The sequence below is a fragment of the Mycteria americana genome, chromosome 24 (genome assembly GCF_035582795.1).
Source record: "Mycteria americana isolate JAX WOST 10 ecotype Jacksonville Zoo and Gardens chromosome 24, USCA_MyAme_1.0, whole genome shotgun sequence".
Lineage (NCBI taxonomy): Eukaryota > Metazoa > Chordata > Aves > Ciconiiformes > Ciconiidae > Mycteria > Mycteria americana.
Genome location: NC_134388.1, coordinates 4,422,221 through 4,447,941, shown reverse-complemented (window position 1 = coordinate 4,447,941; position 25,721 = coordinate 4,422,221). Strand labels below are relative to the sequence as shown.

Here is a 25,721-nt window from a genome sequence, read left to right as displayed (position 1 = left end):
ATTGCCAATTTACAACTTTTCTTGTAAAAACACTGGTGTCTACCCATCCCTGAGAGTCCCCCTTTCTTAGTCTGCACTCCTCGGTGTACCTCCACTAACAACCATCTCTCCCTCCACTTCTGCCTTGCTCAACCAAACACAGCTAAATCAAGGTATTCATATTCTTCTCAAAACCCAGCTTTTTCCACATTTCTTGATATCCCATACTCTACATCTGCGTGTCTCTCATTTCATCTTCCTTGAAACAGTTGACCAGAATCGTATTAGGGCTGCAAGGGAGGTTTCATCAATGACATTTAATAGAAATTATATCACCACATCTTTTCCTACTGGAAATACCTTTCCCAATACCTGTTTGGGTTTGAAATCTCTTGGCTACATACACAGTGCGTTCTCAGTCTACAACAAACTGGGTAAACTGAGTCCTCTTCCATCAGCTCCAAGTGATGATCTCCAAGCCCACTGTCCCAAAGGAGGAGGCTAAGTAGATATTAGCAAGATTTGTAAAGGCGGATTTCTTAAACAGAGGCTTAAAAATTAAACATACTGTCCTCCCATTTCTGTCTGGGGAAGTATTGATATCATCAGCCACCAAGTTCTCTTTCTGTGCTTCAGAAGCCAAGAACATAAAGTTGTGTTTCACAATGGTAGGCCAAATCTAAAAATCTCCAGAGGCAAAACATAGGGAGAGGGATGGGGGGACACAACCACCACAGTTTGTACCTTTCTTAAAATGTATTTCTCTTTTATGTTGATACAATATCTTTGGCTTTTTTTGCTGGGCACTGCAGCCTGCAGTGTTATACTGTGGGTAAAGACATACGATGCCCATGCTATTAGCTGTTCCTTTAACTTCCAGCTTCTGCTTTTGACTATGGAAAATAAGTACTGGCTGCCTAGCAGAGTCTGCACCAACAAAAAGCCATTTTCTGAGTTCAATTAGCACTGTCTGCACACTGCTGAGAGTCTGTATTGATCGTTGTTAACCTATCACACCAGACCAGACTGTATACCACAGAGCTGTTTCAACGACAAGCCCTACAGCCAACTTTTCCTATTTTCATTATTCCTTATTGTTTCCTATTTTAGCCTCTGCACTTTCCCCTAAATGCACAAAACCATTCTTGGTAACGCAAACAGCCACTTATCTTCTTAGAACAATTACTCTCTTCGCACTACCTCTTGGTAAGAATCGTTTCATAAAAGAAGTGCACCTTGCAATGCAAGTCAAATGATGCCCAACAAAAACATATGAAACACACATAGTAATACTTGGACATTCATGTCAACTGTGTTTCTTACAGCCATCAAAGCAACCAAACGGACCAACCGCAAGGCAGAAAATAATTCTGCTCTAGTCACAGTCAGTCATCTGAGAGCCAAGAAGCCTGTTCTGTTAACGCCAATCTCGTAATGTCTACAAATTAGAATGCCATTTAAATCATACACCTGCGGCCACAATGGTCTTTTGCAGTAGCAGAAAGCTATTTCAAAGCCTATGCTGCAACAGAGCTGTTCTTTCTTCTTGTTTTTTTCTCCCAGATTCCTTTTCCCACTTTGTTTCAGCAAAGATTTATGTTCAGACCATTAGTGCTAGCTTGTCTTAGAGATTTCTAGCAACCACTAGCTGCAGGCAAGTTTTAAATAGACAATTATGAAAATCTGATGTAAAACAAAGTTCACAGTTCTAGTCTTTTCAGAGGCCAGAGAATAGACAATCAATGAAAAACTAGCTTATTGATCCCTTTTCACCATGATATTTTGAGGTTACACAGCAAGAAGGTATAAAGAAAAATAAAAAGATAAAAAGATAAAAACACACAGGAGATTGCTAGGAGCCTCTAAGCCATTCCCAATAGAAAAAAAAATGAAGCCATCTTATTAAAAGAGACCTTTTCTATACTTCAATAACACACTGTGTATAGCCTTTAAAACATATTAAAGAAAAAAATACAATCGAACAGATAAGCCTTGAGCACAGAAATCATTCTTTAGTACAAACCTGGGGAAATGCACTGGGGCGAACTTTGTGGAGATCCAGAAGGTCTGTGCTGCAAATCTTTCTGCTATAGGAAAAAATACAATATTCTTACACATACAGACCGAACTTCCAGTCCAAAATAAATCATATTTTTGCTATCATATAGTACTAACTGTAAGTGAAGCTGTATACTGAAAGTATAAAAGATTTGACACAGTAACAGTTTTGATTTTTTCACATTCCACAAGAATGGCATACAGACATTAACACTTTGTATAAAAAACCCATCAAGTATAAACCAGACTGAAATAGAACCAAAAATGAAGTTAGAGCTGAATTAAAGTTATGATCATAAATAATTTATTAAATGAAAGCAAACCCTTTATGTAGACAGTCTTTACCTACATTTTGTTGCCATTTAATTTATAGCAATACTAACTAAACTAACCCAGCCAGTTTCAACCAAAATTTAGACTGCCCATTTAAAATTGCATCTTTGGTAATCTGTACAACTTTCTCATTCTTACAACACCAGGATATTACAATTCATTGAGATACAATTTATCTAAGATGCAAAGAAATTAAATAAGTAATACAGTCTGTAACAAATGGCTTTTTGGGAGTCTTGCTTCACTTTGAGGATCTCTTTTCTGACTTCATTTCCCACATCATTTTGTACTACCACTCCCTCTTTGCCCTCTTCAGGAGTGGTCTATAAGGGCTGATTCAACCATGAAAGTTTGGGAGTGGGTAAAGAGTGGAAATGAAAGCATCAGAGCAAGTGAATTTTTAGGTTTAAAAAGGAAAATGCACAATGCCTCAAGAAGTTTAAAAGTATATATCAAAAACCCCACAAGAACATTTCTGCCCTCAAAAGAGTTACATTCTAAATCACCAATGGCTGAAAGCACTTCCTCTAACCTCTAATTGCCCAGGTTTGAGCTGTTCTGCTCTCTCTTTTCCCCCTCCTAGTACTCCCTAATCTGCTATTAGTCTCCGAAATCATCAACACTTGCAGGTTAAAACAAACGAAAACTCCCTCAAGTATAATTAGTTATAAGGAGGAGGAAATTATTTTCAAAACCAATACCAGAATAAAAAACCAAGACAGATAGACAGCCATCTGAAACCAACCTGTGACCTTACATGCAATCACAGGCACCACAGTGACACAGATAAAAAATGAACAGCTTAGCAAGATATAAAGTTCATCACAGTTCAAAAATGAAATCACTTATTCTGCATTGCTCAGCTTATAAGTAATATGCAACTGGTATAACCAAATTCCCCTCCACCCCTCACACTCTTCCATCAGCTTTGAGATGGCACAACCTATTGAAATATAGCAGCATAAAATTCAGAGGTACTGTATAATTCAATTATGTTCCCCAAAAAAGTGATGGGTTTGAGCATTCTTATAAGGGTTAGTCACAGTTCTGACAGGCACAAGCAATGGTAAGTAATTTTCAGTACAGCAATAAAACGTTTCACTTTATTTTCCCTACATACATTGTAATAAATTACTATAATGACAAGTTAATAATTATTCGATGTCTTGAAGATGTAGGGCAAGATTCTGTACTGATGTAAATTAAAACACTCACAGGAAACTAAACTATGTCAAGCACTGTTATTATAAAAGAAGAACAAATTTTAAAACCCACCTTGGGTCTGATGCTGCTGCATTCAGCCAGTAAACTCTTGCAGTTCTTATGGACATTCACTGCACAGTCTGGAACACATACACACACAAAAGTCTTAAATTATTCTTGTCATTCCCATCTAGGGAAAGGAAAAGTGACACACAGAAGATCTTAATTTTGGATGAGATGCAGAGTAAGGTCAGGTGTTTCAGCGAGCATCCTTGTTGTGCATGTTCTATTCTTGATTTTACACCAAATACTTAAGCTTTTTCAATAAGACTCAGAATCATTGATAATGCAATTCACACATGCAAGGACAAAGAGAAACTATTGAATGTGCCAACAGTATTCTGCCTAATCTCCACTCAGCCAGAGCACAGCTTTCCTCATATTTGCAAAGGTTATTTCCATGTCTCACAATTCAAAATTGACACCATGCAAGAAGGCAGCAATTTATTTGGCTCCATAGGAATAGCTGCCTTTCTGCATGGAGCATTAGTAGGAGCTGAAGTAACTACAGTAAAGTTCAAAACGCACCACAGAATCATCAGAGTATTACCACCATCACAGCATTACCACTTTTCTAGCTTCACAAAGGAACTGTTTCCAGATAAAGGAACTAAAGCAGCCCTCTCTCACCCAAAAGGCATAAAACCATTAACAGTATAGTAAAATTCAATCTCTTTTTTTCCTTATAGTAACTACTGCTTGAGAAAACAGGATGACAACCAGTAGCGTCAAATGTTTTCTGCAGTCTTTCTGTCCATCTATAAAATAAGCTCCTTTATCAAATGCAGAAGCAGGACACCAGCAACTCAGACAGAAAAGGAAACCAGGATTTGTTTCTTCCTATCTATTTCAGGCATGAACTGAGAAGATGAACACCATATCTGCTAGAGAAAATCCTGTTTATGTTTAAAGCACAGAGAAAAAACTATTTAAGGTCTCTTCATCCAAACAGAACGCCTGGCGCCAAGACCGGTGAGCTGCTTTAAGGCTCCTGGCTAACGTAGAGAAATGCTCACTTTTAAGTGTTTTCCATAATTACAGTAAAACTCTGAGAACAGGAGCAGAATGCTTACTTGGTCTTAAACACAAATAAATTAATAAAGATATAAAAACGAGACTGAGAGAAAGACTGAGTGCACAGACACGAAAGATGCTTACATGTTATGCAGCTTCCACAAATGCGGGAAATGAGAGCAGAATAATACGAGCAGAAGGGCGCTGAGCGCCTGCCACACAAAAGGTTTCCACAAAAACAATCACCTCCCACAACTTCTCTCTTACTTGTGATATTTCTACCAATACCGTACCTCATGCCACAAACCAAAAGGCACTATATCTAATTTCAAATGTACGTACCTCTGCAAATGTATAAAACTGTATAAAAAAACTATTCACTTGCTAAAACTATGTAGAAGGTTAACAAATATATTAGCTATTTCAGCATTGATAAGGCCTCCACCTATCACCAGAAAACGAAGAGCTTGTTAAAAGACACGCCACAACAACAAACAACTAGTTGACAATGGAAACGCCTTTCCTCCCAAGACAAAGGAGCAAACTGTAGGACAAAAATCACCACACAAGAAGAAATAGAAAAAAAAATTCTCCATGACGTCAGGCTGGGTTGGGTTCGAGTCTAGCTTGCAGATGGGTTCCCTTCAGGGACACCGATGGAGGGAAGCGTTCGTACAGCCACTCCCCTGCCCCGCGACATCGCCTCTTCTCTAGAAATCCACTTCATTCATCTAGAATTGTGTCCTATGGTCATCTATAAACATTTTATCAAACTTTAACTAGACATTCACATATCTTCAGTGATTACATTCGATAATTCTTTTCCAATTAATGATTAGTAAGACCAATTCTACTTCAAAAGCTTGGGTACCTTGTTAAGCTAACTATAAAAGTTATCAAAAATATATTTCAATTTTAAAACCATGCACTTGCTCTGTTAAAGATAACAGCTTATATCACTCTCAGTAGATATTTTTCACTTAATCAGTTGACATATCTAATAGTGCTGTGTGTTAGTCCCCTATGCTGCTGAAACACTCTTCACACAACAGGAGAGAATATACTAGCAAACAGGAAAATGCTACAGAAAAGCCTCAGAAAACTGCAGGTGAATCCAAGGACCTGATCCTCTAAGAGACTATTTGAAATGCAATTAACTCAATGATTTCCAAGCGGCATTATTTTTGCCCAGGTAACAGAAGAGAATTTTGAAAACTGACAGAAGAATCAAGACTATTTTATATGCATCCTTAATTTTATAAAATATGCTTCAGCTTTCTCTGTTCAACCCACTTTTGCAGATAGTGCTGAACCAAGTACGCTCCAATTAGGGATGAGCACAAGCATTCGAATACTAGTGAATTTGATTTCCTTTTTCTGCATGTAAGATCTCTTTGCAGTCTTTATTCTTCTGGACAGCCTCTCTGAACAGGGTATTAGAGAACTGCAGGGGTCAAGAAAACAGCAAAGAGGCGAATGAGGGACAGAGGATAGTGAAGAAGTGACAGGAACCTGCACAAACTGAGCCTGATATTTAAGAGCAGAGATAAATATGAAGGGTCATTATAGGTGTATAGAAATAATAGATATCTAACCTTAGAAATCACAGATGGGAGGGTTTTTTTTCCCTTTATCATAAGAGGGGAAAAAAACCCCAACCCACCACAGAGACCAGAAAAGAATCATTGGCAAATTAAAAACTCAGAAAGAAAAATATTTTTGCATGTACCATCAGTAACTGGTGGCACTCGGTTTTATTCAGATCAAGAATTTGGGAAGGTACAAAAATGAAACGGACAGTTATGTTGGCAAGCTCTTCTCAAACTGGAGAGGCACAGAAGGTATTCCTGAGAAAGACGGAACTAAAAACTCAGAGGACTGCCACCCAGGCTCTTCCCTTCCTTCTCCCTGTCTTCTCTCTCGATCACTCACTGGAACTGCAGGAAGATGAATTTGGCAGAGAAAAACAGATCCCCAAAGCATTTTATTTCTACACAGACCATGCAGAAGGGCTGTAGCTCTGCCTAGTGCTGAGAGCATCAGTTAAACTGCCTATGCACCTAGAAGGTGCCAAGGATTTGGGTTACCTCGACTGGATGGGGACAGGACCACCACTGCTAGAGCTAAAGATGCAACAGCAATCCATACCACACATAGCACAGGAAACTAAGCAAACCCACCATGGTTATTTCTGGGCTTAAATGAATAGTTTTGGAATTAAGACTGAGAATTTTGGGAGCATCACGTTATCCAACATCTATGGGGACTGTCACTGCCTCTGAAGCATTTTGCATGGGCTACTGCCAGTGACAACCTGTTGCTCATTGACAGACTAACTGGAACAGGGGCCTCATCCAGCAAAGAAATATTTAAGACCAAGAGGCTCAAACGTCATAAAAGATCCTATTCACAATTGAGGATAATGAAATTAACATCTGGTATAATCAAAAACCTTCCCTTATTAACGAGATGCTTTCCCGAAGGCTCACAGAAACCAATTTACAACTTTTTTGGCATTTTATTGGACAACACCTTATAACGCCCAAAAGCATAACCCTGATTCACGGTATGCAAGAGGGCAATGCACCTAGCTGCACAAGGGCAGGCGAATACATTTTCTCCCCCAGCTGTAATACCTTCCAGTGGATCAGACACTGGCAATGTCCTATAAATGTCTTCCAGAATTGGATTCCAGGACAAACCTATGACTCACCAGATATTATGAGTATTATGACCCTGACCTTTGGTCTGGAACGGTACTGCCCAATAAAATAACTCTTAAGAGGCCATTTGCAAACAACTACAGCTAACAGTCAGATATGCTGTGATTAATCAAAAATTGAACTCCTGACTTTTTTTTTTTTTTCCTCAAGCACATGGCTTTTTGGCATTTTTTAAATGGCAGATTAAAAAAAAACCAAAAACAAACACAAAAAACCAACACCACAACACGACTTTAAAACAGCTAAGTTCAGACAGGGACACCTTTCAACAGCGATTCTAATGACACAAGGAGTTCAAGCACTATTTTAATGCTAAGGATATATCCACCACCTATTAAATCCAACCAGCAGAAGAGAGCTGTGGACAAAATAGTTTCCTTGTGAAATTAATCATTTTTCTGTTTTCAAATGCCCGATGCTTCAGGGATCAAGGAGAATCTCTTCCCTTTTTCCTCAGCCTTACACCATGCAAGGTAACTCCTCTCTCTTGAACTGACAATCAAAATTTTTAGTTCTGAACAACTTGCATATGAATGATTAATATAGAATTGTCCTGGTTTCAGCTGGGATAGAGTTAATTTTCTTCCTAGTAGCTGGTATAATGCTGTGTTTTGGATATAGTATGAGAATAATATTGATAACACACTTATGTTTTAGTTGTTGCTAAGTAGCGCTTACACTAGTCAAGGACTTTTCAGCTTCCCGTACTCTGCCGGGCGCACAAGAAGCTGGGAGGGGGCACAGCCAGGACAGCTGACCCACACTGGCCAAAGGGCTATTCCATACCATATGGCGTCATGCTCAGTATAGAAACTGGGGGGAGCTGGCCACGGAGCAGCAAGCGCTGCTCGGGGATGGGCTGGGCTGGGCATCAGTCAGTGGGTGGTGAGCAATTGCATTGTGCATCACTTGTTTTGTACATTCTTTTATCATTATTATTATTTTCTCTTCCTCTGCTGTCCTATTAAACCATCTTTATCTCAACCCACAGGTTTTACTTTCTTTTTGCCCGATTCTCTCCCCCATCCCAACGGGGAGGGAAGGTGATCAAGCGGCTGCGTGCTGCTTAGTTGCCGACTGGGGTTAAACCATGACAAGAATATAAAATCTGAATTTATACATAAAGATACACAACACAACGACTGAGAAACATTTCAAACAACTACAGCAGTCCGGAAGAGAGTGACTGTAATAAGTCTCCTCAGGAAAGAGGAGGAGTTTCACCAGGACACGAAGGAGTTTCTGTATTCGGTAAATCCAGGTCAGGTATCTTCAAGAACTCAGAACAGATTTAACTTTGTCCTAGTGGCTTTGGTGACCGGTGTTTACCTGTTTTGCTAACTCACCTAATTGCATAGAGGCAGAAACCAAAAACTGGAAGGGTGCAGGGTGATGAGATACTTCACATTCTGAAATAGAGACAGTCCACGCGAGAGAGCAACAACACTAAATTATCAAGTTTCAGCTTCCCTGTTAAAGCATTCCTCTTTGTCTCAAAAAACAACCTATAATTACTTTCGCACTGTATCTGGTTTTATTGTCAAAATATCAGATAGACGGATGGGGGGGTGGGGGTGTGTCATTCCCAACACTGCATGTTCTGGTGGGCTTGGGGTTTTCTTTAACCACAGAAACCCAAACCAGAACAAATGAACAACTGATGTTTCTTTTTTTAAACAATGCAAAGTAAAATTAGCATATTATCCTAAAAGAAATACAAGTACCATTTCAATTCCCTCACGCTGAACCCTTCCCCCATTCTACGGGAACGCTACAGGACTGAAGCAGCAGCTATGACAATCATAAAAGGTATTTAAAATATTTCATAGGTAAACATTAGGTGGAACTACAACACACAATGTCTGATGGCTCCTGTTTGAGAGCCATATTTCATGGGTTTATTTTTTTTACCATACCAAAGAGAAACTATTACCTTATAACTTTATAAATTAAAAAAAAAAAGTGCCAAATAAAAAAGCCACCTACAAAACTCTCTCTTCAGAGGAGAGGGAAAAGGAACTGAGAAGCAGTCATTGCTTCTCTTGGTTTTACATAGAATACACACAGATACTACAGTAACAAAACCACAGCACAAAATCTTCAACCGCTATGCAGAAGTTTTTCTTATTTATTTGAGCAGCAAAACCAAATACAGTACCAGAAACATTCAGAAAGCTATTTCTGTTTCAATCACTCCCTGTTTCCCCCCACCTCCTCCAAAATCCATCACCGCTCCTAGCTCCTACCAGGCTTTGCTTTCCAGCACATACAAGCTAAGCCTACAATCTGATATTATCTCCCGCTCCTCTCTCTAATACGCCAGAGCTGTGGAATACTTAAAATGGGTCAGTCATCACAATTGTGGGTAACGAGAAATTTTTACCATTTTATTTTCCTAACATCCATTTTTATGTACATCCCGGACTTTTCTCCTGTTGCAGCCCCAGCAGTAGTACTACATGTGCGAGCAACAGAGACGACAAGACGCAGGATTCCATTATCACAAGCATAAGGATGCTCAGACTCAAGCTGTGGCATGAAGTGAACCAGTTTCACATCAGGCTACATCAGCTCGCCTCCCTAACGCGCACAGTAACATTTTACCTCCTCCTTTACCCCCTAAAAGATAAAGGCTGGATCTTCACAAGCTACGTCCTGTCCACCAGATTAAGCCTTGGGCTGCTGACGTTGGGACAGCTGGAAACCCTGCAGGATTTGTCACGAAAGGGACGATAAACCCCCTGCCCCGGCCGAGCTCTGGATCTCCTCCGCGCTGCCGGAGGAGGCCGGCGTTGTGTAACTGCCCGCTGCGGGACGTTGCTAGGCGGCAGCGGCCGGCGGGCAAGCTCCCCCCGCTGAAAAAAACCCTCACCGCAGGCACTGCGAAGCCCCGGGAGCTGAGGGGGCTTCGCCACAAGGACCGGGGTGGGGGGGGGGAAGACCGGTCACCGGGCCGCGGCCTCCCACTGCCCTGGGAAGGGGGGCTCCCGGTGCCGGGAGGGCTCGCTAAGGCCGGGAGGGAGTGGCGCCGCGGGGAGCCGGGGGCCGAGGCTCGGGGCGCCGGCGGGCGCGCTGACACTGCGGTCTCTTACCGGACTCCCCGGGGAGCCGCCGGTTGCACTCTCGGTCCCGGGAGCCGCCGCCACAGCAACAGGAAACGCCCCCGTGTCCCGGAAACAAAAGGGCGACGAGGGTGTGCGCCTGCGCGCCGCGGCCTGCTCGAGGGGAGAGTCTCTTTCTCCTCAGGGAGGGCACGACCACCCCAGCCCGCGCTTTCTCCTCAGGAGGGGCACGACCACTCGCAGCCCGCGCTTTCTCCTCAGGAGGGGCACGACCACCCCAGCCCGCGCTTTCTCCTCAGCCCGCTCCCGGAACGGGGGAGGCGGTCGGTGTCGAGAGCCACCAGGCCTCCCCCTGACGAGGGTCCCAGGCTGCCCGCCCCGAGCCCGAGAACCGCTCCGGTCTCTCCCCTGGCCCAGCCGGCAGATGTAAACATCCCGCACCACGGGGGATCTCCAGGGGACCTGCCTTCCATCAGCGCCTGGCTGCGGCGGGAGCAAAGACTAAACAGGCCCTTTAACAGATGGGATGCAGCATCCCGAGTGACAGCTTTAACGTGGTAGTTCATGTGTTTGTGCAGCACCTGGGACTTACTCTAAATACGTAATTCGTTATTAAAAGCCTGGTGGGATTTGCCATTCAAAACGTGGTGAAGTGTTTACGGCTGCTCCTGCCAAGGCGAGGTTGGGGTGCCTGGCGCTAGCTTACTTATCCACCCCGCGACTGCAAATGCCGAACTGGGCCTTCGCAAATGACCCCTGTGCAGGCAAACAGCGAAAGCAAAGAGGAATTATCTCCACTATCAGCAGATTCATGCACTGACTTGTACAACTAAATTGCTTGCTGGAAAAACCACCTTTTCCTTGAAACAAGTAAGGTTTGACCTAGTATAGTGCCAGGCCGCTGAAGTACTCTGCAGAGAGGAAAAGAAGAGCTCATGACCTAACCTTACCTCCTGATCTGTGATTCATTCTGAGGATTTACAATACTCATCACCATCACAAGTTTGTCATATTTTAAATTGCACACATCCAAGTTGCCTGTCGAGCTTGAAAATGAAACATACACGATTACAAAACAAACTTCCCTCTCAAAAATCTGCCCTACAGCTTTCCTGTGCTGTTTGGAAAGAACCTGCCGCTGTTTGGAAAGAACCTGCCACTGTTTGGGCTGGCAATCCTAGACTACCATGAGACCAATATTGTCTCTCGTTTCCACACTGCGACCTGTTTAATCGATTTTATTTTTCCTCTTCATCTTATAGTTGCAAGGTTTTCAGAAATGTTCCCTTTTGTGCTGGTTCTGTACAGGACTGAGTACAATAAGGTCCTGGTCCTTTACTGGGGCCTCTCAGCAGTACAGAGAAATAATAATTAAATTAAGCAGTTTGGGGGTAAACAGCTGGCTGTCACTTTGTGACAGATTAATCCTTAGACGCTTCAAACTTTGTGCTTCGCTATAATATAAAAGTAAAGCATTGCAGATTGCCCAACTACAGCTGTCATGGAGAGAACGTGCTGTGCTTGTGCGGCTGGCCTCAGGGCATCTCCACAAAATCCATGCAAAATCTGGCACAGCAACCAGCTGAAAGACTCCGTAGCTTAGAGCTAAGGTTTGGATTGCAAAGAAGGGAATAGCACTGACTTCCTAATCCTGTGTTATTCTATAATAACAAAAGATTTCTTATTGAATGAGTTGCAGGTAGATTACTGTCATGCAGCCTTATGCATTTGGCAGGCCAAGTGTACAAGATCCTGAGGTTTTATCAGAGAATGCAAGGAGCAGCACCGTGGAGGTGTTCCAGATGAAGACAATACTGCCCAGATATGAAAAGAAAGTGAAAAGCAGAAAAGGAGAAGCACTGAGAATAGTATATTCTTCAGCTTCCTCTTCTAAAACCTCTAGAGCTCGGTAGAGCCAGCTGTATGTCAGCAGACTCATAGCTCAGTCAGCGTTCCCTCTGAAACCAGCGCTGCAGACCACTTTGACATTTGCTTTAGATCCTACTTCATTGGCTTATAACCGCATTAACCCACAGCCTATTGCAGTCGCTCTGGTTTCGCCTGTTTTATTTGGACTCCTGTCAGTAATAATTTATTCCAAGTGGGACTCCCAGTCCATTTATCACTGTCATCATTTTACAGCAGCCAAACCTCCTTTTTCCCCCAAAATAGAAGCTTTTTGGCAGCTGTGTCTCTCTCCAGAAAAGCAAAGTTTCAGGTTGCCTGCTGCTTTTCAGATTTCTCAGGACTCTGTGTGGGCAGTGAGCAGAAATTTCAGGATAGAAAAATCAAGTAATTCCTCCTTATTATAAGCCAAAACTATTACCTAAACTATAAGCCAAAACTATTAAAAGCCTAAACTTCCCGTATTAGCCTATTGGTGCTGCACTGGGAATCCTAAAAGCAAAAGCATGCAGGCACAAGTGCCAAGTGAGAGGTGAATTTCACACGCTGAATTTCAAGTCCAAACCAAGAGCCATTCTGGCCTCTCTTCCTTACAGATAAAAAAGCATGGGTGGAGGATGTTTGCCTGACAAACTGCAGAGACCCATGTCCTCCGTTTACCCGCAGAACCACTGTGAGAAAGGAAATGGCTCTCCAAACCTCTTTCACAACGTACCTTAAATAAGTCCTGGAGACTAGTTGTTACAGCAATTTGTTATAAATCAGCCTGTATACCGAAGCGGCCAGCAAGGGTCAGGCTAGGACAGGTGGACAGTCTGGTGTCCAGCACAGCCTGTATAATTCAGGAAGATTCATTAAACTGAGCACCTTCTCTTAAAGAAGAGGAATTTCTCTGAAGCCTGCTGAACACTTTGGTTGTAGCTTTTGGTTTCCTTTTGAAAAGGATGGTAGATCTGCCCTCCCTGCGGGGTCTAGGGCTCTATCTTTCCCATAAAGTAATAGAGATGTAACTCTCAACTAAAGAAAATGTAGAAGACCCACCTCTACCCCAGTGCTCAAGCTCAAGTCGCTAGGAGGGAAGCAATCCTCCTGCCATCCATATTCCATGGCATATCCTTGGCTTGCCTCCATGGCACAGCCTGCTTGGAGAGCTCTCCTCCTGTCAGGGCTTTCCTGGGACTCATCTAACTCCTGTTGCATAAACTCTGGAAGCATGTTTATAAGAGAGGATTAATTTAGGCACAGAACCTTCTCCACCCTTGACAGCAAAGGCTCAAAAGGAGCTTTCTCCATTTCCAGGTGAACAATAAACCTAGAGACTCACAGCTCAAAGTTTATGTAACAGTGAAGTTTGGGTGGCCACTGTTGTCGAGATCCCAGTGACTGCAAACATTCCTCTTTGTTTTTCATCCCTGCCAGACTCCTAACATCACATCTGTGAGCCTCTGAAACTGGAGCTGCAGAAACTCTCCTGCATCTATACTCTTGACACACACCACAGCCTCCTTCCCTGGGAGACTTTGTACTGCATGGTGTCAGGATAGATGGGAGGAATCAGGTGGGAGAGGGAATGTACAGGGCCACCTGGGCTGCCTACCTTCTTCACAGCTCACGTGCATGTTTCTAGCAGAACAATGATTCCTTGTTCTGAATTAAAGGCAGAATTCCTCCTGCTGTTACTTTCTCTAATAAGAAGAGCTCTCACTCCTTTATTTCATCACAGTCATGGTAGCCACTGGACTTTGGGTGTCCACAGGACAGTGAAAAGACCTCAGACTCCCTAATCATTTCCCCATCCTTCCTCCCCCTGGCTTCAGCTCATCCCTTTCTTTAACCACCATTTTTTCTTTTCTTTCGATGAGCTTGTTTTGTTTTCTACCACGCGGTGGTGCTGCAGTTAAAAATACCATGGAGATAACAAACAACCGCACCTGACCATGAGATGGGCCGAGAGCTGGCCCTGGCCCAAAGCGTATAGATGGTGAAGTGCGAGTCCGTTATGAGAAAACAAGAGGACCAGCCAAATATCCTCAGATCCTGGCAGCAACTACAGCTCAGACTGAGCCCTGACAGAGCAGCTCGCACGTCTGAAAAGTAGGCATGCCACTCTGGCTACACGGTGGCCCCGAAGCTTGCTTTTCAACAGCCCTATCAGTGACTTGTCAGGAGGCCACGCACTGCTCCTAGCTGCAATAACGGGAGCTAGTGATATCAACTATCAACTCTGCTGCCCAGAAAGCAGCTTGCAAAGGTTTCAGCCCAGCATAATCCAAATATAGGCACTCTCAGGCTAACAGCTGTCACACAGCAAGTCCCAATCCAGATCTGACCACAGACAGGCCGTTAATTTTAATTAACATCTCAGAACCCTGCCCAATTGTTCAGCCTCAGTTCAAGCCACCACAAAGGGAACACACAAAACCAAGCTCTGCTGCCCTGCCGCCCACGTTAGCCTGGGCGGCGTATCCCTGAGCAGCCCAGAAAGCCAAAGGAGATGTCACAGAGTCCCAAATATGTACCAGTTCCTCAGCCGCCTTGGAGTTTTTTTCCTGAATGTTAGCAAGACTCAAGAACACAGATTCCTCATGGAAGGTCTGAGAAACAAGGTAAAAGTTACTAGAACTTATGTCCAATCCCCACGCATTTATGATGGACGACGATATGCCGAGCCACACTCCCATTTCGACAGCTAACTCCAACCCCTTGCACTCCAGATCACAGATCGCCAAAGCAGTTGTCCAGAGAAGAATCACTCACACCAGCAATGACCTCAGAGTTCCCAAGACCATACAGAGCATGGCTCCAAGCTCTTGGTGCACTGGGGATCAAGGACTGTCTGCATGCTCTCAGGTTCAGATATTTTTTGTAAAGCAGCGTGCAGGACTGCAAACAGAGCCTCTGCTAGGAGGTTCCTCAGACGGGAATAACAAGGCATAACTCTGCCTCCTCTCATAATATTTGGGTTCTCTCTATATCCACAAAGCACTTGCTCTTATTCAGCTCCCTGCTTCCTACTTTTTGCTGTGATACCTGCAAAATGTTTACTAACTGCTGGGCCTGTGGTCCTTTTCAGTTTCCCTCCAGCTGCCCTGAAGGGAAAATACGCTTCTCACAGCACATGTCCAAGGGCAGCCAGTTTGTTTACGCCCCAGGAAGGTTTTACTGACCTTAAGAACCTCTGAGAGACCCTTACTGGAGAGCGAGCATTGCTTGAGGATACAAGGTAGAGAAAGAGAGCAATTATCTTTTTTCCAAAAGATTTTCTCTGCCCACAGACAATCTCTTGGGAATTAAAATGTTCTTCAGTGCCCTGAGTACCTGCCCCAAAGAGGAGGGACAGGGTTTATCCATCAGCCAAAGCCATGCAGCAATGCCACAGTGAATGTGGTGGGAGGACAGAGTCCCATGCATGCCAGCAAAGGAGCAGCTGCCATTCCTGTGCACTGCTTACATCTGAAAAGCCACAATCACACCCATGCAGGTTCTGGGAGGCACCATTTGACTGTTGTGTTAGTTAATAAAGTTTTGGATGCTCTAGAAATCCCTGTGCCCATTCACAGGGCAGATACTGAGCTGAGACATCACTGCATCTGTGAAAAACAGCCTAAAAGAAGCAGCTTCACTCAAACAGCACAGATATTTGCTTGGGCGAAGCAGAATTTTGCAAAAAAAATATTAAAGGAAAAGTTGACCAAGAACCTTCCTTGGGGGAAAGGGGCAAGAAATGGTCAAGCGGCCAAAGAAAACGAGGATAAACTATTGCCAGGCAGGATTTAGAGATCATTTAGACTATCTGGAGAAACAACCAAGGCAGGCCAAGCAGGGTGGTGGGGTACAGTCAAGCCAGGCAGAAAAGTGAAGCAATCCATGAGGCTGATTTAAGCAGAGGAATGGCCGGCCTGGGCCAGAGGGGAGGCTGGGGGAGAGGGTTACAGCCAGGCTGGGTCAGAGCCAGACACTGACAGCCATACTCACTCAGGCACTGCAGACCACTTTTATTCACAAGAGGTTTGGCACACAGTGAGCAGCTGGTGCAACTGGAGAAAACCCCTGGCACAAGCTGGTGCCCATTGATCTCTTTCCACCTCTCCTTTGGCTCCTTTGTCTCTTTCTCCTTCTCTTTCTCTTTTGGCTGCTCTTTGTTCTTACCCTGGAAGGAGAGAAAAAAAAAACAGCTCCGTTACAGGCCTTGCACTGCCCACATGTTCCTTTCCCCACTGGTAAAAACGAGCATGCAGAAAGCTGGTGCGCAGCACGTACAGCGGGCACCTTTGTGCCCGAACTTTTGGGATGGTAGTGCTTTTCCCAAATGCCTTCCTAAGGCTCGGGCCAGTCCCTCTAGGCTAGGGTCATGTGTGATGAAGGGCAGAACGCAGCACTGCAGCACGTGTCTGTGCCTCTGCAGGCTCTCCTCCATGCCCCAGTGGGTGATCCAGGCAGTCACCCAGCCAAAGCACTCTCTCCTGGTCTGCCCAACTCGTGCTAAGACAGCATGAGAGCAGCCAGAACATGTCCTGGAACAAGGTGGGCTGAAAGTCAGGGATCACTCTGTCCAGTGCATTATATTAGGGGTCACAGTGCATCTGCTGACCAATATAGAGGCCTCAGCCATCCAAAAGCAATCCAACTAACTGGTCCATGGGGTCATATCCCCTTTTCTACTTGAAGAATTCAGCAATTCTTTCCACAAATTCAGCGTCTTTCCCTCACCTTATCCTTCTGCCAGGACCCAGTGACTCGGCTCCGCAGGGAACTCAGACGTCTCATCACCTTCGTGCCTTTCTCTGCTTTATCACTCTTTCCACTGTCCTCATTTCTGAAACAAGACCAAAAACATCTTAACTAAGGGGAGGTTAACTGGCCAAGCACAGTTCAGGGAGATCACTGATGAAGTTCATCTGAAGCATTACTTTAGGACCCCATCTCTGAGCTTTCCATCTCCTGGAGGATCTGGTTTGGCATCAGTTATGTCATTTATTAATGGGACACTTGCAAATAAGGAGCTGAACTTTCCAATTATTTGTGCAAGTTCTGGCTGTCGCTGTGTTTTTGTTCAGTGCCGTGCACAACGAGGCCCCGATCCTGGCTGAACCACTGCAGATACCAGTGTCCTGCACACAGCATTAGCAGGGCAGTAGAGGTTAGGTGGAGCGGGGCTTGAAATCAATCTGCTCCGGGAACACAAATTGTGCGGGTTACCATCTGTCTCACTCACTCATTAGACAGGAACTCAAACCAGGTGAGGTTCTGCTGGGAAGAGTCGCTGCCTTCTTGCACAAAAGTTCTCTGCTTCGCCCTGTGCAGGAGAAGACATCAGACACACAGCAAAGAATACAAGAGCAGAACTTTTGAGTCAGTGGAAAGGCTCATCTTTGGAGACGGGGCAGGAACGTGTTTAGAGTTACAGAAGAGGCACGTGAAATGCTACTTCTCCTTGCAATTCTACCCTAGTTTCACTGGAAGAATACAGTCATTCTGGTACCCTGGGGATTTCCCCCTCAGGGGACCAAGTGTCATTTGCCAGGTGGGTCCTAGGCAGACCCATGACCTCCCCACCCACATCCCTCTCCCAGACACACTTACCCATGGTATTGTTTCAGCTCCTGAAGTACCTGCTGGACAATTAGCCTACCAGGGATGTGGGAAAAGAAAAGCAAGAGATTAGAAAATGTCCTTGCAAGGACATTCTGCACCCCACAAAGCATCAGGCGCTGGTTTACGACCAACTACTCAGCTGTGCCCCAGCCTGGAGTGGGATCTCCTTTGCTATTGCATCTCCAGTAGCTCAGATATACTCAAGAATCTCAGCCGTCTCAAAACAGCCAGGACTGACAATACCTACACGTGGTCTGGGGACACGTGGTCCTTCTCCAGCATCTCCAGAGCAGGGGGTTCAACACCTGGAACACAAAACACTCTCAGCAGGGATCCTCAGCTCTGCCTTTGCAGAGCACCATGTTGCAGGCTATGTGATTGGACCCTGTTAATCTTGCTGGGCTCCCACTCTATCTTTAATGGGGAAGGAGAAGTGCTGGAAACAGTGAGGGAGGAAAAGGCTGCATTGCATTTCTGTGAGGGAGGGGAAGGCTACATCACTTTTCTGTGTGTCCCCTCCCTTCTTCAGCCTGTATTACGTTAACTTCTGAGGACCCTGCTTGCAGCTAGAGGGTAGGAGCTGATACCACCCCAGAGACCCTCTCCATGACAGCCAGCTTCCCCTCCACTTCCCAGGCTGTGCTCTTAACAAGTCTCTACATTTTGCTCTGGGGCTGTCCTGACAGGTGGGAGAGGTTAATGGGTTCCAGCAGCACAGAGAAGTCCAAAATTAAGTTTACAGGAGCTAGGGTGCCTCTGTTTTTCTAAGGCTCTTTGGCTTTCAGTGCAGAAACCAGAACTTGGCAGCCTTGTCCCAAAGCCTGCTCCACTGCCAGCTGTGCACGGTGGGTTAGCGAAGGGCACAGCTGCCAGAAGGGGCCTGCACACAGATCATGTTTGCCCCATTCTTTGGGGTACAGGAGAAAGGGCACATTTAAACCCAGGCAGATGAAGCAGTGCCTTTTGTTCCTAGGATACCACCTTTGCCTTGTGTGAGTAGGGAGTGACCAATGCACCAGCCACAGAGAGGTTGTATGGCAATGTGTCACTGGGGACGGGCATGTCTGCGCTTAGACTACACTGTTAGCCAGGATCAGACTCAAAGTCAGCTTGACTTTTTATTTCAGGAGCTCCTGGGACCATGTAGAAGGGAAGGGCAGAGGATGTCTAGGCTTGCAGAGGCTACATCTCCTGTTTTTAATCTTAATCACAAACACCTTGAACTCATTTAATGCGATATTATAAGTCTATACCAACCCTCCATGGCTGGAAGAGAAGTGTCAAAACTGCAAGGTATCTGAGAGGAGGCAACCGTCTCACAGGCTGATGGGACAGACTTCGACCTCAGTCTCTTCCCGTTGCTGCCACATTCCTGGAGAAGTAAGAAATCATGGACATCTTTGGTCCTTTGTGCACCAAGGAAGCCTCCATCCGGGCACAGCATGGCTGGCAAGGTGCAAGGCAGGGAATCTTAAGTGCCAGTGATCATCCCTGCCTTCCCCAGCCTCCTACCCTGCGTGCCCACCCTGGGAGCCCCAGGGCAGATTCCCTTGCTGCGTGGTTTGATACCTGTGGTATATAGAGCACAGGATTAGATCAACACCCAAGAGATCACTGGGAACAGGATCCCTTCCCTCTCTTCTTTTGTCAGGGTTATGATGACAGGACACCGTAAGGCCCAGCTGTTTGTTGGCTTCAGGTGTGGGCTCCAGGGAGGTTGCACACCTCCTTGTGACACTTGTGGCTGAAACCTTCTTAGGCACTTCTTACTTTTATAGGACATGTAGCACTGTGATACAATTGTCCTTTTAATATTAATTGAATCCAAAGAACTTCCCCAGAGGAAAGCAGTGTGAAAGGCGGGGTCACACTGCTGTCTTCAACTACCTGACAGAGGATTATAGAGAAGATGGAGTCAGACTCTTCTCAGAGGTGCACAGTGACAGGACAAGAGGCAACAGGCACAAGTTGCAGCAAGGGAAATTCCAACTAGATTTATGGGAAAAGAGGGCTGTGCATCAGCCAGCTCCCAGGGCCTTTATCCTGCAAGAAGGGGCAGTTCGTCCCAGCGCAGAGAAAGCCCATCCTTGCCGAGATTCCTGCAGACCTCTTGGTGTACCTGGTTCAAGGCTGGCATTGAAGGAGTCCAGCCTGCGGCTGACACCTGCGTGTGTTGCCTTCTGCACCCCCTGCTGCCAATATGCGCACAGCCCTCGCACACTCACCCCCTCCTCCAAGCCAGGGCTGACCATGAGGTTTGGGCGCAACGGCTCTATCTCCACTTTGATCACCATGCCACCCCCACCGCTGCTCCAGGTTTCCAGTTCCCCTTTGGACATGCGAGGCTGCGGGCAGGACTGGCTCCCCTTCTCCACATCTTCCTGCTCTGGGTCGCTGCCCACCTCTGTGGCATCCAGGCTGAACCTAATTCAAGGAAGAGGAACAAGCCAGTTTAGCAGGCCCGTCTCATTGTACCAGGCACAGCACAGTCCCTGCAATGTCCTAGCCTTAGGTGGACAGTCCTAAAGAGCTCATGCAACTGGAACAAGGAGGGTCACCACAGCAGGCACATGGAAAAGGAAATGCCAGGAAGCGTCAGCCTGGACACCAAGTCCTGAGCCTGTTAAAAACAGCTTCTCTGGCTGCCATCAGTCAGTCCACGAGCTCCTTGGTCACCCGGGATGTTTAGTGCCGGATGGCTCTCGCTGATCTCTTAGCAACCCCTGAGACTGAGCAGCCACCCAGACAGCAGCCTGCCTCGCCTGCGTGAGAGCTGCTGCCCTGTTAGCTGCGTTCCCAGGAAGGTCCCTCTGGGCATTTAGAAATGGCAGATGTTGTTGTTTAGCAAATCATCACTGTGGCATCATGTCCCAAATCCTGCTCCCACCAGGGCCCAGCTTCAAGAAAGGAAAAAGAAATCCTTTTCTGGGAAATGAGGGGTGGACCAGCTACCCCAGTGCCCCACGGTTTCCTGAACACCAAGTGCTGTTGCAGTGCCAACAACATAGGAGCAAAATGATGGATAGGGCTCAGTGGAAAATCTTACTCTCTGCATGAGTTCTGTCTGCAGATCACTGTCACTTCATTCCTGCTGCCAGAGACAGGCTTCAGGAAGCATTTGCTTAGGGGACAGCGGGGCGTATTCCCCTTCCCTGGCCCCGTGCTCACACTTGCTTAATCACCCAGCGAGGGGACCGAACAACTCCCTGACACCGACAGCCGCTCTGTGCTGCCGTTGCTCATGTGCCTGTTACACAGCATAAACTGTGAATGATCCACGGCACACGGAACAACAATAGGCCTGAGAACCAAAGTCTGAGCTTGATAAAGAACTGCCAAGATTTCAGGCTGAGATAATTTTAGGGTACCTTATAAGGAGGAGAGATAAAAATAGTCCTTGCTGGCTTGCACCTATCTCCCAGTCATCCGGGAGATCAATACATTTGTCAGCAGGGAAAGCATGTATGTAGGAACCTGGAGCCCAAGGCATTCATGTGGCAGGAGCACAGCATGGCAGTAATGCCAGGCCTGGAAACTGCTCCCAGCCAGAGCTCAGCATCGTGCTACAAAATACACTCTCCTCTGCAGCCATGTGGAGGACAAAGGGCTGGAGGACACTGTGGCGATTGCAGGCACAGGCCCCACCAAGATGACTCGGACAAGAAGAAAAAGGATTTGACAGAGCGCTCTCAATCCCTCTGGGGTGAGCAAAGCTCCCTTTGAGCCAGAGGATGGAGGCCATCAGGGCAGCTGATGCTGTTCAGGGTTCCCTCCAGACAGAAACGAGTTCTCCCCAGATGAGAGATCCTCTTCCTGGCCCCTAGACCAGGAAAAGAGGGTCTTCCTACTGCCAAGGAGATATTAAAGCCTCTTGCTGCCCTAGCATCTGTTCCTCCACATCCCACCCAACATGAGCAGTAGGCGTCCAGCTGCTTTGGCAGATGTTGACAAGGGAGGGAGACCACCCAGCAGCAGCTAGAGCTCAGGGCAACGTGATCGCTCCAGCCTCATGCAGCATCATTGTACCGTATGTATCAAATACCGCTCATGGTCCTGCTTTACCTGCGCTTGCAGTCCATGGGTGATAAAGGGCTCTCCCAGCTGTGCCTCCGAGAGGTAGACATAGATCTCACCAGTGTGGGGAAGGACTCCTTGGCCTCCTGCAGGTCCAGCTCTTTGTCTGCCTCTGCAGGACACTCAGAATTGCTGGTACCATCTTCCGGCACTGCTGCACAGGAGCAAATGTGGCCTTTGTTTAGAAAGCGGCAGTGAGCCTCGCCGTAACGTACCGAGCAGGAAATGGGATTGGAAAAAGCAACATCCACAGACATTTTGCTCAGGGCCTCTGGTCTCTCTTCCAATAAGCGAATGGCAGATGCAGCCTGGGTTGCTTGTTCAGGCTGCGCTGCTGTCTCTGGCGCTGTTTTCGCAATTGGTGGGCTCAGGAGTCCCAGATCTCTGTAATACTCCGTGCCACGGAGGGCAGAGTCCGAGAGGAGATCGTCCATACTGCTGTGCAAGTCCGCTGCTGGGACATCCAGCTCTGTGGAAGATGAGTCCTCCTGCAAAGGCAGCCACAGCTTAGCTGGAGTGCACAAATCCCGTCTGAGAACCTTGCACACATCCTGCAAAGGGGACACCTCCTGTGCCGAGCTGGAGCTGCTTTTCTTTCCTTTCTCATGGCAAACGGCCCACCTGCAGCTAGCGGGGCCAGGCCTGCAGCTGGGCTTCTCAAACCAGACTTTCTGATAGTAGCACTCTCCTACTGCACCTTGCAGCCAGACCTGCCCCAGCCCCAGCAGCTCGGCTTCCTCTAGTCCCTGAGATCTCTCTGTGCCTTATTCCCCCTAACGCCAATACAAAGCATAGAGGTATGATTTTTCCCAGCAGCAGAAGCAATATAGCCGTGTATTCCTTGATGGTCTGGATTGGTACCCCTTTCCCCTGTCCTTATTCCACCACAGCCCCTCTGAATATGTTGCTGACCGCCCAGTTTGCTGACCCTGGCTCCTGCCTCGCTCGGTGGCAGCGGAAGGAAAGAGGACACTTGCCTTTTCTTCAGCCATGCTGGTGCAGAAGGTGTCATCCTCAGCAATCAGGGATGGGAGGAAGCTTTTGGGGTTGTGATACTCCAAAGCAGGGGTGCTGTGGTCAGTGAATTCCCGTAAGCATGGCTTGCAGTCGGACCCTGCAAGACAGAGAAGGTCACAGCGTGTGAGCAGATGCCCAGGAGGGATGTAAAATCAGCCACACACAGAGACATGACGTTAGGCAGCACTGAAATGCTCCACACGGCCCTCCACATGGCCCCGAGGAGCAGAGCTCCCTTGCCCCTTGAAGATAGGCACTGCCAGGCAATCTCAGGACCTCGGCAGCCTTGATCCTATCGGAGCCTGGTGTAGGGGTCCCCTAACAGCAGAAACTTCATCCCTCGAGCCATGGCACGCGCAAGGGCAGAGACCAGGCTCGCACCATTCCAGCCAGACACTTGTAGGATGTCCTGTGCTGCAGAGGCTGTTTCCACAGTAAAACAGAAGAGTTAAGCACATTTTGATGGCTGTTATTGACATTATGGACCTTTAAAGCAGAAATCTATGACTAAAAATACTGACAGTGATTTTATTTTCATCTGTAAGGAATAAAGGATGCCACTGGGAGGCCAAATTGGAAGCACGTTAGTGACTCCAGACAACACTGAATATGCAGAGCAATAGCGGGAGCACGATTCTCCTGGTGCTGGCTCACTCGTGGATTTTCCCCACACAGGAGTGCTAAGCGAGTGTGAACCTGAGTGTGTGTACACCATCCGAGAACTCATTGAGAAACAAAAACAAGGTCTGGACGCGCTTCATGGTACAATAGATTGTCCAGCTGACTGAAGCACATTCCTATGTAACGAGACACACTGTAAACGTTAGCCACGATCTCTAAACCATCGCATGACTCACGGAGGCCTTTTATTCCTTCGAGACACATACAGCTGAGGCGAATGGAAAAAAGCCAGGCTGTTGGCCGAAGCACCGTGGTGGATCTCTGAAGATGCAGAGAACAATAGCAAGAGACTGTAAGCGGCCATATCTATGCAATAGGAAAAAACGGCAAGAAACTGCTAGAAACCCATCATACTCCAGGAAAGCCAAGTATTAAAAAATCAATATGAGGAAGATATTGTTAAAAAACACACTCTTGGAAACCTTGCATCCTGCTGTGGGTTTTAATGCTACGCAACGCAGCCAGAAATTGCGTGGTGCCAACTAGAAAAAGGCAGCAAACGTGAGGGAGAGTTTGGAGGTTTGTTCCTTGGATCCTGCTGCACGCTGCAGATGCCAGATTTTCTGTTTTAAGGAGCGTTTGGTGTGTTTAAATGCGTGCGGTAATTTCAAGTGAGGGTCTATAAATAATATAGAAAGAAAACACTCTGCGAAGGCACTATTTTAATTAAGGGTTTTCTAACTATAAGAGCAGGGAAAATTTGAAACAGGCTTTCTAGCAAGGCTGTAGAATTTACTTCACAAGACATTTTTAATTAATAGACAAATTCCTGCCCAGGATGTCTTTGAGCCACATCTCTAATGCTCTATCTGTAAAACTGGCAGAGGTTTAGTGAGCTATTGAACATCACCTTTTGCTTTCCTCAGATACACCTGGATTGCCTCTATTCACCTTGCAATCAAAAATCAGCATTTTGAAGTGAATACACATTTGAACCAGTGCAGGTTTTGGCATGAGCTTGTGGGAAACTGAGCAGCCAAAGATGTCAGTGGGCAGTAAAAGCCACTGAACCCCCAAAACAGGCTGGGATGAAGGCTAAGGTAGGATGGACCCAAGGGGAGCAATCAGGTGGTGGGGAGGGTCCCAGGGGGATGAGGACAAATGGTGTTCCCCTCATACAAGTCCAAGGAAGGAAGGAAAAGGAGATTCCCTGCCCTCGCCATCCCTTGCGGCAGTGAACTACCCGCAGAGAAAGCGGCAAAGCCCCGAGAGGCAGCAGGGATGTAGCTGCAGGAGCTGACAAGCGCTGTGGCCTGACAGAGGCCAGAGCCGTGGCCCACAGGTTTGTCTAAAACAAAGAGGTTTTTTCCTCCCAAGCAGGGTCCGGCCGTCCTGCCAAGGCTACGCTGGGCCTGCACCAGCCTCCAGGCTGTAGCTCTGAAGTGGATCCCTGGAACAGAGTCAGCTCCTCAGAGGCCTGGAAAACATTTCCTGTGTTCTGCCTGTGCCATGCAGGGCTCAGGATTTGGCCAAGACATAGGCTACAGTCAACAGACGCCCTCCAGGCCCACCAAATGACTTATATCCTCCTCGGAGACTTCAGACACTCCTGTTCAACACGTGATAAATCAGGTTTGCAGCCAGCCTCCGGTCAACTCGGCGGCAGTGGCCGTTAGGCAGCGGCACGCGGCGTGCACGGGGCTACAGCGATGGGGAGACCATTTTAGGCAATGCGTGAGCACCAGAGACGACAATTCAGGGCTCCCCGCGTTTAACGCCTCAGTCGGTTGATGCTGGGCTGGCACCATGTATAGAGCTGAGCTGTGTGGACGCTTGGGTAAGGGGGGCTGCTGGAAGGGCTCACAGGGGAAAAACGCTTTCAGGCACCGGGTTCTGGCATGATGAGCAAGGAAAGACCTTGCTTTCTTTGTGTGGAGCATGCACAGGAGGGAGGCAGGTCTGAGGGGCTGTGAACATCCCTATAGCCACAGTCGAGGTGGTCACCCATATATCAACAAGTACGGCAAACTCCGGAGCCTCTCGAGTCTCCTGGACTCTGCGCTTGGGGCTGTTTGGA

The 25,721-nt window shown here is 46.6% G+C and overlaps 1 protein-coding gene across 4 annotated transcripts in view; it reads right to left on the bottom strand.

Moving 5' to 3' along the window:
• ARHGEF18 (Rho/Rac guanine nucleotide exchange factor 18) overlaps positions 1–22,478 on the bottom strand; it is a 45,352-nt gene extending 22,874 nt beyond the window's left edge. The window contains exons 1-10 of one of the 4 annotated variants that reach the window (XM_075524509.1): positions 21,995–22,478; positions 20,158–20,356; positions 19,190–19,304; positions 18,180–18,237; positions 17,921–17,965; positions 17,553–17,633; positions 17,048–17,153; positions 16,313–16,487; positions 3,646–3,713; positions 2,003–2,066 (exon numbers count right to left, since the gene is read on the bottom strand). In XM_075524509.1, the coding sequence (XP_075380624.1) occupies positions 2,003–2,066; positions 3,646–3,713; positions 16,313–16,487; positions 17,048–17,153; positions 17,553–17,633; positions 17,921–17,965; positions 18,180–18,237; positions 19,190–19,304; positions 20,158–20,356; positions 21,995–22,440 (1,357 nt within the window). In that variant the 5' untranslated portion in view covers positions 22,441–22,478. Of the gene's footprint in view, positions 1–2,002; positions 2,067–3,645; positions 3,714–10,462; positions 10,533–16,312; positions 16,488–17,047; positions 17,154–17,552; positions 17,634–17,920; positions 17,966–18,179; positions 18,238–19,189; positions 19,305–20,157; positions 20,357–21,994 lie in introns of those variants that run through there. The other 3 variants (XM_075524507.1, XM_075524508.1, XM_075524505.1) reach the window with 3 other exon arrangements.
• Between the last annotated feature and the right edge of the window lie 3,243 nt (positions 22,479–25,721).